Source organism: Vanacampus margaritifer, chromosome 2 (assembly GCF_051991255.1).
Source record: "Vanacampus margaritifer isolate UIUO_Vmar chromosome 2, RoL_Vmar_1.0, whole genome shotgun sequence".
Taxonomy (NCBI): domain Eukaryota; kingdom Metazoa; phylum Chordata; class Actinopteri; order Syngnathiformes; family Syngnathidae; genus Vanacampus; species Vanacampus margaritifer.
In genome coordinates, this window is record NC_135433.1 from 34,620,966 (window position 1) to 34,634,935 (window position 13,970).

Below are 13,970 nucleotides of genomic sequence, written 5' to 3' on the forward strand. Positions count from 1 at the left end.
CCAACAGACTGACAAAGCTCAAGGCATGTCTTTTTCTCCATGCCAGCTGGTTTAAGAAATAGTTTCCGACTGGGCAAGAAGAGCAATTGGGTCAAAGAAGCAGCTCGGTCCAAAAGGTGGAGCTCAGGAGTTCATGAGTCTATCTGTCCACCTACCTACGTAGAGGTCATCCCATACTATAAAGATTCTGAAGAAAGGCACCGTCTGGTTGTCTTGGTTGGTAAGTATGGCTTGAGTATGCTAATAAATCCCAACAGAAGTTCATTTTTTTAATAACATTAAGAGCCCGCCCATGTTGTTGTCATATTTACGAATGAAAAACAATGGCGTCCATCATTCACACATCCGCAGAGCACCAAATCTGTCTGCCTGTGGCTCGATCAAATATACCGAAATCGCGCCACACCACCTGAGCCATCACTTAGACCTGCTTTTTGCGAGTCTAAAATTGTGTCTACATTCTGTCACCAAATTGCCATATATGCTCCACGGGTGTGCAATAGAATACACCGGAACGAGGCATAACACGGGCTACCAAGACACGCTACATTAGACTTGCAGTGGTACAAATAGGAAGAGGTGCTGGTTTGTACGCTGAGCGCACGAAAATCTGGCCCGAAGTTTGAATAGAATTAACCCTGCGCTCAACTCTGCTCTCTTTGGGGTCATGCCACTGCATTACATTTACCACAAAGTTATTGAAGCTGAAATTGTTCAAAGGGAAGAAAATAAGGCATTGATTAAGATTTATGTTCCTACTTTTGAATGCAAGAATGATCCTTTCCCATCAGAACCACATAAACACTGTCAGAAAACGTCACATCTGAATATTTTGTATTATTTTAACTTGTGCTGTGGCCCACCCCAGATTTGCTTCTCTGCCAATCCTGCAGGCCTGCTCTATGTATTTTTGCTCCCTTGAGAGTTTACATTAAGCTCTGCTGAAGGTTTTTTTAACGTAACATTACAGCAAAACCATAGATTAAGGGAACACACAACAAACGTGAAGAGAGGGGAGTAGAAGGGCGTTGAAACAATTGAGACAGAATATGACAGGAAAACAGATACAGATACAGATGAGAGGTGAATGGCGAGAGGCCAATGAATTGATTGTGACTCAAATCCTTCAAAATGTCAGCCAAGTGCTCCATTTAGCTGGAAGAGTTCAAGCATCTTGGATTTAAATCTCTTTTAATTGGGTTGGATTTTACCTGCATGGCTGGATTTCACTGTCTGCATTGAAGACCAGAGGTCATCATTAAGAATTGTTTTTGGCATTGAGAGTTATGGACAGGAAAAGCCCAAACCAGGATACTTAAAGTAGGACCAGACTGGGTAATATTTGACCAGGTTGAAGAAGCCTTCTGACGCACTATGAAAAAAACAATATGCCATTATCCCCGCATAAGATGGTGAATATAACTACCGGTGTTAAATGTCATGTCACTTAAGCAAAAAGGTCAGTGGACAGTATCCACTTGTCCCGATATGGCTTCTCATTGGTTCTCCAGAGCCACTGAGAAAGCCATTAGCAGTGTAAGGGCCGAGGGTCCTAAAAACTTTATATTTTGTAATGTTCTGAGCCCATTCAACACTGTGATGGAAAAGGCAGGTATTTCAGGAATCCTGCTTTTCATATGCACTCCAAAGAGACTGATGCAATCTAGGCCTGCACAAACCTACTAGAGGACAATCCCAGATGCTACTGCATGTGTGTGTGTGTGTGTGTACGAGTGTTTGGAAGTGCCTGTGTTCATCCTGTACATCCTACACAATAATGGCATTGATACGGTGTAACTTTGCAGATGTTACATTTATACGTGATGCTATGGATTTTCCAGAGGGTACGAGGGCATTAATCGTGGCACAGGCAGACACAAAAAGAGTCAGATGGCTTGGAGAATCATTTGCAGACTAAAAACAGCATGAAATCAGAGCGCTGTCTGTCTGACTGTTCTGCTCACTTTTTCTTTTATTCTGATGGAAAACACAGATGCACCAATGTGATCACCAAACCTACAGTATGTGATGCTGGATTTATTGTTCAGGAAACCATTAGTGCACACTGATGATACACAGAATATTTTTTGCTGCTGCTGGGGCACAATTAAGCCGTTTTTAAACATATATTTTTTGACTACTAAACAAAATACAGTGCAATATACAGTACAAAATACAGTACAGAATCATGGAGCTGCCAATGTGGAATAAAAAATGTTGACTGGCAAACTCGTGTGAACGTACTTTCAAACACGTTTAAATGTACTTAGGTTAAATACTGAAAACAGCATTTTTTTCCTATAATGCCATACCCATGGAATTATGGGAAAATGCTAAATGGTAAAAACAAAAACAAACTAAAATTAACAAACAATGTTTACTTAATCTTGGTAGAAATGCTAGAATTAGATTTCATTTTTAACTTGTGCTTGCGCAGGTTAATATCCCATGGGATATTGGGGGGGGGGGGGGGGGGGTTGTTGTTGCATTTAGCCTACAAGTACGTTCAAATGTATTTACAAGCACGTTCGTGCGTATTTGCAAATACTTTCAAATGTGTTTAAATATGTTTGAACTTGTATGTTAAATGCTAAAAACAAACAAACATTTTTGCCTGGAATTATGCAGGGGGAAATGCTGAACGATGTAGTAATAAAACCAGAAAAAATACTAATAAACAATGTTTACTTGCTTAATTTCCGAACGTGTTCGTATAATGTAAGCTAAAAACAACAACAACAAAGTAGGAAAGTTTGCTGAAAAATGCTTTTTTTTTTTTTTTTTTTTGCATATGTTCGATTGTACTTGCAAATACGTTCAAACAAGTAACAAGTCAAAATATTTTACTCCGCATTGGCAGCTCCACGCTTCCATAGAGGAGAGAGCATTACTGCAGTGAGAGCTGTGCAAAAACATACACGTTTATTGGTTTATCGAGGGCTCTAAATTAACCTATGGTGTAAATGTGAGTGTGAATGCTTGTTTGTTTTTACGTCCATTGCGATTGGCTGGCAACCAGTCCCTGTATATCAATGCTACTGATAGTGATTAGGTCAGCGGAGATGGCCTTGCTTATCCTGATCATCCACCACTGCAAAACATAACTAGCAGAATGTTTTTTTCTTTCTCTTAAGGGCCGAGCGGTGTTGGTGTTAATGAACTAAAGAAGAGGCTCCTGATCTCAGATCCTGACCTCTATGCTACAACTGTACCATGTAAGGCAAAAAAGCCCATCTTGTCACTTTTTTTTCCCCTCCTGTGAGCCTTTTATGATTAGGGCCGTTGTCATCATCTTGCCAACATCTTCTCTTCCAGACACCACACGTGAGAAAAGAAGCCAAGAGAGCGAAGGGATGGATTATCACTTTGTATCCGTCCACAAATTCGAAGAGGACATTCTCAACCGCAGGTACATGCACATTTCCTCTCTCAAGTTGTTAAATTGGAGTTTGACATGTGCTGGTCATTCTATACTATTCATCGGTGTTTTGGAAGGAAAGGCCATTTTTTTCTTTTCTGACTTTTATATCCTTGTCTGCCCCTGTTAATGTCTGCCATTAGGTTTATAGATTATGGGACATATAGAGGCCACTACTACGGAACAAGTCTGGACTCGGTTTACCGTGTGATGGCTGAGGGCAAAGTGTGCCTACTGGATGTACACCCGTGTGTAAGTAATGAGCTGTCAGGAAAGGACTGTCATCATGTTTACTGTATACTCCGACTAAACAATACCACATAGTGACAAAAAGAACATTGAGACGCCAGACTCTGTCTGGAAAGTCACTCACTTTTCTGATGAATAACATTGTGATCAAAACAAAAACACACAGTAAGGTTATGTGCACACAAAGATGGTATCTCTCTCTTTCCACTTACTGGACCGATGCAAAAACAAAAAACAAAAACAGACAGGATTCCACAGACATTTCCATCAACATTTTAAGGTACCATTTGTTCTTGATGCTCTGGAATAAAAGGTTCCAATTGATGTTCAGACCCCGCTCTATAAGATTTCTGAACCTTTTGAAAGTAATTCTCCCCCAGCTGGGTTGTCCGTTTGATCTACATGAATTACCCGAGAACTAAATTAGACAATGATGAGAAGGACTAGTGGCTTGCAAGATACACCCGTTGTTGAATCTAGTGGCAAGGAGTCGGCGGCACGTGCGCACGGCTGTGTTCAACTGAACTGAGAAGGAACCATTTTATTCAGTTCATGCAGTGATTTCATTCATTGTGTGGCTCTAGAGAGTCGTTGGTTTGACCAAGTCGTTTATAAAACTCGAGTCCCGTCAAACTCTCCTAAAAACAAAACAGACATGAATTGGAGTACAATTTTTCATTTCCAGCACTCTTGCGTACCTGCGCACCACTTATGTGCACCCCAGTCTATGTAGCAAAATGACACAAGATGCCACCAAAACAAATTTGAAGGTCCAACAAATAGTGAAAATATATACGATGACAGACTTGAACTGGAGTGCAATTTTCAATTTCTAGCACTCTTGCGTACCAGCGCACCCCTTATGTGCGCCCCGTCTATGTACCAAAATGCCAAAAGATGCCACCAAAACATTACTTTGAAACTTCCACAAATAGTGCAATCCAAGATGACAGACTTGAATTGGAGTGCATTTTTCAATTTCCAGCACTCTTGCGTACCTGCGCACCACTTATGTGCACCCCTGTCTATATACCCAAATGACACAATATGCCACCAAAACAATACTTTAGAGCTTGCACAAATAGTGAAATCCAAGATGACAGACTTGAACTGGAGTGTAATTTTCCATTTCTAGCACTCTTGCGTACCAGCGCACCTATTATGTGCACCCCTGTCTATGTACCAAAATGCCAAAAGATGCCACCAAAACATTACTTTGAAACTTCCACAAATAGTGCAATCCAAGATGACAGACTTGAACTGAAGTGCAATTTTCAATTTCCAGTACTCTTGCGTACCTGCGCACCACTTATGTGCACTCCAGCCTATGTAACAAAATGTCACAAGATACCACCAAAACAACTTTGAAGTTCCAGCAAATAGTGAAAATACGTGAGTAACTGACACTCCTTAAGAGTTTTTGAATTTCTTATAGATTCCGGCAAAGCACTATTGTCTAAATGAAGCTCCTCAACTCACTTAAACATCGTTCTTTGGCATCAAGTTGCCACAAGATGGCACAAAAGCACTACTTTTCTTGTTTTTGGCATGAGCACAAAATCAGGAAATAGATTAGTCTTTTGGCGAATATTGTAGGATAGGTTGCAAAACCAATCTGCGAATATGAGACTCCACTAGTTGCGAGTCGCAAATTGTTAATATCCACGGAAACATTGAAAAACCAAAACCCACAAACTGACTGAAACATGATGACATCGTCCATGACATTTGTGGATTGAATTCTAAAATTTCCAGGTATGAACATTCAACTTTAGAGGTTCCATTGTACAGTACTATATAAATGCTTTTCAGCACTACCATATGAACATATCACAAGGCTTTGCTTCCCTTTTATTTTTTTATTTCCAACAAACAAATACCCTCCATTTTCTCTTTTCCCCACAAGAAACTGAAGCGAGTCTACACACTTGAATTCAAACCCTACGTGGTTTTTGTGAAACCCCCGCGTATTGAGGAGTTACGCCTCACCAGGAGAAGAGCAAAGTTCATCTGTGATGAAGAGGACCCCAACCAAGTCAGAATGTTCTCAGTAAGCAACATATAAAACTCGCTGTGTGCAGTCAGGTGCACGCCTTTGACACGCATGGTGATGTGAGGTCACAGAACCCGACACACCTTGCACATGAGTGACATTTAAGAGACAAGGGGGCTGCTTCGTGGGTGGTATGATGTGTATGCGTTTTATGAATTCAGTTTATAGTTGATTCTATCACACAATGATGTCATGTATATTTGTGCTGCAATTTCAGTGAACAGTATTTAATTCCCAGAAAACTGGGTGTGTTTTCATACGTTTTGGACAAAAAGGTCACTTTTATAATGTCCATCTGGCCTGTTTGACCTTAGCATGGCCTTGTTAGAATTGAGACCGCACACATGTGCTTGCAAAGGTTAGACATTGTGCAACACATTAGGCATATGTTATAGATGTGTAGTTGGTGTGAAATGGTCTTCGACCCTCATCTCTCAGAAGCTTGCCTAAATTTTTACCTAGTTACCCATCATTAAAATAATATAAACCCAATTCCCAAAACGTTGGGACACTATACAAATTGTAAATAAAAACTGAAGGCAATTATGTGGAAGTGCCAACTTTCAATATTTTGTTCAGAATAGAACATAGATGACAGGTCAAAAGTTTAAACTGAGAAAATGTATCATTTTAAGGGGAAAATATGTTGATTGTAAATTTCACGGTGCCAACAAATATATTAAAAAAAAGTTGGGACAGGTAGCAATAAGAGGCTGGAAAAGTCAATTGCACTTATAAAAAAAACAGCTGGAAGACCAGGTACCACTAACGAGGTCCTTTGGCAACCTGATTGGAGTACAAAAAGAGCTTCTCGGAGAGGCAGTGTCTCTCAGGAGCGAAGATGGGTAGAGAATCACCAATTCCTCCAATGTTGCGCAGAAAGATAGTGGAGAAATATCAGAAAGGTGTTTACCAGTAAAAAATTGCAAAAAGGTTCAAGTAATCATCATCTACAGTGCATAAAATCATCCAAAGATTCAGAGAATCTGGAACAAACTCTGTGTGTAAAGGTCAAGGCCGAAAAAAATCCTACTGGATGCCCGTGATCTTCGGGCCCTTAAACGGCACTGCACCGCAAACAGGAATGCTTATTGTAAGGGAAATCACAGAAAGGGCTTGTGAGTGAACACAATCCACCGTGCCAGCCACCGTTGCCAGATGAAACTCGACAGTACAAAGAAGAAGCCATTTCTAAAGCAGAACAAGAAGCGCAGGCGTTTCTCTGGGTCAGGGGTTATTTAAAATAGAGCGTGGCAAAGTGGAAACCTTTTTTGTGGTCAGACCAATCACGATTCCAAGTTCCACTTCTTTCACTTCTAGAGCACATTTGGCGCATCATAAAGGAGAAGGTGCAACAAAGAAAGCCCAAGACAGTCAAACAGTTAGAGAGACGCGTGTTAGACAAGAATGGGACAGCATTCCTATTTCTAAACTTGAGAAACTTGTCTCCTCGATCCCCAGACGTTTGCAGACTGTAGTAAGAAGAAGAGGGGCCTTGTCCCAACATTTTTGACATTTGTTGACACCATGGAATTTAAAATCAACATAGTTTGCCCTTAAAATGATACATTTTCTCAGTTTAAATTTTTGACCTGTTCTATTCTGAATCAAATATTAAAATTGGGCACTTCCACATAGTTGCATTCAGTTTTTAGTCACAATTTGTATAGTGTCCCAACTTTTTTGGAATTGGGTTTGTAATTAAATGTGATAATGATGTAATATTTGATTATTAGGGTAATGACTGGGGATAGACAGATTATCGGCCGGGCTGATTATCGGTGCCGATATTTGGTATTTTGACAAATATCGGCATCTGCCTTTTTATTAATCTGAAGGCTGATATAGCTGGTATCTCACAGAGCGGTGAATGCCTGCGAACATAGCGAATTTTGGGTTTCCATCAGGATTTGTAAGATGTTCACAGACAGTTTTTACTACTTAAGTACTTAACTTTGAACATGTTCAGACAATCTTTTAATGTCTGCAAAGATATTTTGAAAACTTTTACGAATTTGTATGAGGAAGTCTGAAGTAGCAGAGAAGTATGTTCAAGCGGTGCAGGACATGTATGAGGACTGTAAGACTGTAAGTGAGGTGTGCTTTAGGTGTGACAGAGGAGTTCAAAGTGGAGTTGGGACTACATCAGGGATCCGCTCTGAGCCCCTTCTTGTTTGCTATGGTAATGGACAGGATGACAGATGAGGTTAGACAGGAATCTCCAAGGTCTAGAGGAAGACCAAAGAGGAGGTTTATGGATGTAGTTAAAGAGGACATGAAGGTAGTTGGTGTGAGAGCCGAGGATGCAGAGGACAGGGATAGATGGAGGCAAATGATTCGCTGTGCCGACCCCTGAAGGGAAAAGACGAAAGGAAAAGAAGAAGAAGCTACATTTGTATGCATTTGTTGCTTAGTGAGATACAGGTAACTTTTCTTTCTTTTTTTTAAATTTCCCCTTTACTTTATAAAAGATGATGCCGACACTGGGAACTTCCTACATTTTTTATTTAAAAAATATATATATATTAAATTAAGAAATTATGTAGATATTTTGCAAAACTTTATTTACAGTAGAACATTTTAGGGCGCTATCGCTTAATTTTTTATTTAGCTTAACACATGATGACCCTGGAAGCTCCTTGCAATTTTTAAAAATATGTTTTAAACAAAGCTGTCTAATGCTTATATGTTTAAGATTAGAAGAAAAACCTTGTGTTGAAAATTTGAAATGTTGTTTTAACAAACATGGTGTTTAAACAAAGTATTTTTTTTTTAAATTTTGACACAAATATGTTCTCCTTTACTGCAAATGTATATTGGCTTGAGATATCAATTATCGGCCTCCTTGACTACGAATAATCGGTATCGGCCCATAAAAAATCATATCGGTCTATCACTAGTATTGACACTGAAGTCTCCAACTGCCATAAACTGACTTGGTGACAACCAAATCGATCAACAAAATAAACAGTCAAGTGTTATTTTTTTCCCCACAGGAGGAAGATTTTGAAGATATGATTCACTTGGCCGAAACCATGGAGACCCAACACGGTCCCATGTTTGACAAGGTGATCGTTAACGGCGACATTGCCATGGCCTTCAGAGAGCTGAAGGCAGACCTGCAGCGACTTCAGGAGGCAAAGGTTCGCTGGATTCCCGCAGTGTGGCTTTGCTCCTCGCCAACTAAGGCGAGGAGGAGTTGTGGTCTTTTGGCCGGCTGGATTTGAACTCTCGGTAACTGGGGAATACCTCTTCCAAAAGTAGTTCTACAATTTCTGCTTGTAGTTTTCTGTCATATTTGAAATGTTTTTTCCGTGAACATATAGTTAGTTAAGCAACCAGACAAGCTTCTCCTTTTTTCAGTGCCAGTTTTCTATTGGCATTTGGCTGAAATAACGTCGACTTGAATCATTCAATTGAAAAATGTTGAGACGAGTGGCTTTGCTGCAGAATGTAACCCTTCGCTGCCAATTCGCAAACATCAGCATGGAATTATTCTGACATCTGCTGCACACCAATTAACATAAGCGCACCAGAGGAATATTATTAGTAGCAGGAGTAGAGACTGTACAATTTAGAGGCATTAACAAGAAAACATTCCCTTAAATCTCACTGAAGACGTTGCATTCAATATCGCATGTGCAGTATGAAGAGTCCCTTCAAACTGTTACTTCTGTATCAGTCAAAGTAATTTCACTCACTCGTTGTCATCATCTAAAAAAAAAAAAGGGGTCTTCATAGCTGCAAACTTTTCATGATCTTATTCACAGGAGCTGCCTCATTGAACTTGTTCTTGTGACTGGATTGCTTCACGGGGTTTCCTTCCTACTTCTTAATAGTTGAACGAAACGGTGTTAATGTTTTTGGGAGTACGAAGTGGCCACATGATGTGAGGGAGACAGTAATTGCTTTCTTGGGGCTTCGGCCTTCACAGAAAGGTTAAAACCACCAGGCCCTGCAACAGTGGATTAGGCCACAGGGATCATGAAAATAAACATCAGTTATTTCAGTTATGTCTTCAGTATTCAAACGGGGAAAAGCGAGGCATTAGTTGCGCAATATGTCTGATCCCCGAACCGCTCCAAACAGTCTGTCAGAAGAGCAGCCCCTCCGCTTGCCAGACGCGAAGTCCGACCTCAGCACAACGTGGCAGCCTAATTTCATCACAACGCTGACGATCCGCAGGCACTCTCTGAGATCATAACGTTGCCTGCCATTAACACAGCGGCCCCATCCAATGAAAAGCCTTCGTTTTATGTTCGCCGCGGCTTCAACTTCAAAAACGATGATGTCAGCTGCTTTCGGATCATTTGGCTCAATCACGTAAATGCCTGTTCAAAAGTATGAAAAAATAAACAAGATTAATGTTCAACAATATGTTCATTATTGAATGACATTAAACACAACTTGGGGAAAATGGGGCCAGGACGTGTACAAGATCTGTTTAGTGTAGCAGAATAATAAACACATTAACATGAAAATGTGTAACCGCAAGGAGAAGGTCCTTATTCGGTGGTGTCACTGCTGTAGTCTGGTATGAACGCTGGCTCACAATTGGAGCCGTTAAGCCATTAAGACTGCATGAGTGTCTTGTTTCATTCATCACTCATCCACAGAAAGGAAAATAATGGATTGAATGAACAGTGTCTGTCGCATCAGCTTTGCAAAGTAGCAACAAGCAGCCAATATGGAAGAATGTATAAGATCTTCCTTAACAGTTTCTTTTTACAAGATCTCTCAATTCTTCTCACCCTCAACTACCCACACAAAATTGGATGCACAGATCTACCTAAAAAATGTCTAGCAAAGATGAATGAGGATTCTGGGAGAAAATAATAGAAGAAAGTCAAGCTTGACCCATGTTTAATTCAAAAGATGATCAAGAGGGGAGGGGCTGAAAAATGGTGTCCTTAAAGTGTACAACCATAATCCATCAAAATGAAGGTGCACTCGCAATAATCAAACTTTCGCCAGACGGCTCGTAATATCTCCTGAGATATAACAAGACTTTCCAGAAATCTTTTTTGTGTGTGTGAAAATATACAAAGCCTGACCCATGCTTTAATCTACACATCTATGTTTGCCAAAAAACAGTTTTTCCTATAATCTTTCCCATTTTCGTGAAACCTTCTCTGTACTATTTGTGTAATTTAGACAGTCAAAAGACAGCAGAGGAAAGTACGGTGCTGTTTTTGCATAAATGTGCTGACGGACGGGCACTTGGAGTGCACAAACGTCCAGAAAAGTCAGGCTGTTTTTTTGGGAGGTGTTGGTTTGAATGGTAGTGACAGAAAACTGACAATTGAGCAAATGCATCATAAATCAACCCCTATGAAGTCTGCGCAGCATAATGAGTTTATTAGACAGATTACATTTTAATTAGCTGAATGTCAAATTCACAGCAGGTGTTTGATCCCTGAGTCGATCATTCAGCGCATTTGCAAGGACTCACTTTGATGCCTTTCTGTGACTCTTCCAGGCTCTTGTCAGTCTCTTGGGCTCCTTGTTAGAGATCAAGTTGTGCCAAAAGTACTTAATGTCCATTCAAAAGTAGAAGGTCAAATTAAGCGTCAAGGTCATAGTTCATTTTGGTTCATCCAGGAAATTTAAAGTGACAGTCGTATACACCGAACGACTATAATATATCCCACCAGACGTTATCAGGCAGAGCTTGCTGACGAGCTGATTATTTGATTCAGGTGTGTTGGAGGAGGGAAACATGCAAAACAGGCTTGATAGGTGCTCTGAGGACTAGACTTGGAGACCCTTGGTGTAAAGTTTTCCCTCATTTTTTGCTGGTGATACATTCCAAGCCCCACCATAAAAGGTTTATTATTATTATTATTATTATTATTATTATTATTATTATAAGCCTCTATTAAGACATTACAAGCCTCTCCCACCCTCCATTCTAAACACTTGTGACACTTAATAAATGCTACTTATAAAATGCAAAATGTTGAATAAATACCAAGCTGCTGCATTCATAAATTAGTGTGAGCGGATGTGTGCACACCGCACCCCGGCGGCACATGAGGTCGACGACAAAGCAACGTCAGCTAAATAACTAAGTTCAAGATCTTTTTTTTTTTATCCTAAAATGGCTTCCTTAACCAGAAACTGGGTTACTTAGAAATGGTCACAAACCAGTGATATAACCGGACCGCAAAATAACGATGGAACATTGTATCACAATCTTGCCATCCCTTCAACAAAAAAAAAGTTCAAATTTGTTTGTCTCCTGTTGAAATCTCAAGCACTTTTCTAAACACACGATGTCCCCCCCCCCCCCCAAAAAAAAAGTTTATCCTCATCTGAAATCCAGAAATCAGCATGCGAGGGAAGCATTAATTTCACTTTTTATTATCACTTCTAATCACAGATTTTCTTTCGTGTTTTTCCCCCTAAAAAAAAAAAAAGAACGTCTCCGATAAAAAGATTTTTGTCAACCAAAAGTAGTTTTGTTTTTAATAAAAAATATCATCTGCAACTGAGTTTGTGTCTCTGTGGAACGCACACACTCGCACACTCGCACACACGCACACAAGGACCATGCGATTCTCGTGTACACGTTGCATCCTATTCAGACAAGAGATATACTGTATGTCTTTGCGCGGTACTTTTTTATTGGTCTCTGGGCTGTTGAAGGTGGGCGTGTTCCCTGCTAATATCAACACACAAGCCAGGGAACATGTCACTGAGGACAGGATTAAATAGTGTGTAATAGCATGTAGCAGTCTGACAACTGTAGAGGAATGTGAGAGGAGGAATTTATTGCGGAGAACAGGGATGCAAACTGCCCCATGTGTTTTTTAGCTTGCTTAGCACTCACAACTGGAACTGAGTACTGCTGGACTGTGAACCACGATCTGAGTCAAGTCAAATTAATGAACGAGTGCTTGCACAAAAAAAACTGCTTCTAGCAGCATTTTATCACCACTCACATATTTGCATACTGTATTGAATATGATTAAATTAGAATTGTTGTATGGCAAAGTCATTCTTGTGTATTAAAAAATATATAAATATGATTGTGTTTTGGGTTGGGTCATGGGATCATTGTGTTATGATGTTGGTATATTATGCTTTTGGAGTTATTATGCTTAAGCAGGTCAGGGGTCATTGTGTTATGGATGTATTATGCGTATGCGGTTACTATGTCCCTTATGGCGACATTGTGATGGTGATGATGTTTTATCCGCGTTAGCCGCTCTTAGTTTGCCAAGTTTTGTGCAGTTACTATGTTCCTTATGATGATAATGTGACAATGTGATCAGTTACTATACATGGTCTTATATTAATCACTCTTTGTTATGTCTATTACTACCTTTATTCTGTCATATAGAATTGTGCATTGCCCAGAATGACACTTTTGTCAGTATGTCGAGGTTCCTCTCAGCCCTGCTCTTTGTTGTTACTTTGTATTTTTGTACATAAAGACCGTCTCATTTCCAACTCTCATGTGTTTGGGCCCTAAATTCCTAACCTCATATGACTGCTTTGGTTTTTCAAAAGTTATCTCACAGAATCAATAGTCTACCACGAGTGCATTTTGTTTTAATATGTGAAAATCTTTTACATGTATTATTTTAACCAATTTGGATATACGCTCATCTCAAAATATTGTGGATATTCTGCTTTCAGATGAAATTTCAGGAAGACTCTCAAGTGCACTATAACCATTACAGGTTAACTTTGACCTCTGAACTTTTTGAATGCACAATAGCTAATGACTATGAAGCTAGCCAAGAAACTTTACTAATCTGAAAATACATCTATTTATAAATTATGCAACAGTACATACTGATAAATCAAAGTACAATAAGTGTTCTCTACAAACATCCATCCATCCATTTGTTTGTACCGCTTACCCTTATTTTAGAAATGCGGGTGGACCAGTGATGCAAACAGGGTATTTATTAATTACAGCAATACCTAAAGTACACCACTAGGTGGCAATAACACTACAAAAACACCTTTCACTTCCCTCTTCTTGAGAAGAGTCTAGCTGCCGACCACGGGCGAGTGGAGCTCCACCGGAAACACGTGACCTCCAATTCCGTCTTCACTCTTTCCCGTATAGTTTCTAAGCCTCAACGTAACTATAACACTAAACATAACCATAATCTTAGCTCAAACTATGTTAATTAGTATTATTTTTTATTTATGAGCATATTTGGCTGTTTTAACTAAGACGGCTGTTGGCGCTTTTGTCACCACCGGAAACACGTGACTCCCATTTGAACACCA

General features: G+C 39.8%; 1 protein-coding gene across 7 annotated transcripts in view; it reads left to right on the plus strand.

The window, feature by feature from the left end:
- Positions 1–13,970, plus strand: part of LOC144044508 (MAGUK p55 subfamily member 7-like) — a 36,472-nt gene that overhangs the window by 20,694 nt on the left and 1,808 nt on the right. For 5 of the 7 annotated variants that reach the window (XM_077558965.1, XM_077558963.1, XM_077558966.1 and 2 more), the window contains 6 exons: positions 47–220; positions 3,135–3,215; positions 3,316–3,409; positions 3,562–3,670; positions 5,574–5,717; positions 8,717–13,701. In XM_077558965.1, the coding sequence (XP_077415091.1) occupies positions 47–220; positions 3,135–3,215; positions 3,316–3,409; positions 3,562–3,670; positions 5,574–5,717; positions 8,717–8,947 (833 nt within the window). In that variant the 3' untranslated portion in view covers positions 8,948–13,701. Of the gene's footprint in view, positions 1–46; positions 221–3,134; positions 3,216–3,315; positions 3,410–3,561; positions 3,671–5,573; positions 5,718–8,716; positions 13,702–13,970 lie in introns of those variants that run through there. The other 2 variants (XM_077558968.1, XM_077558970.1) reach the window with 2 other exon arrangements.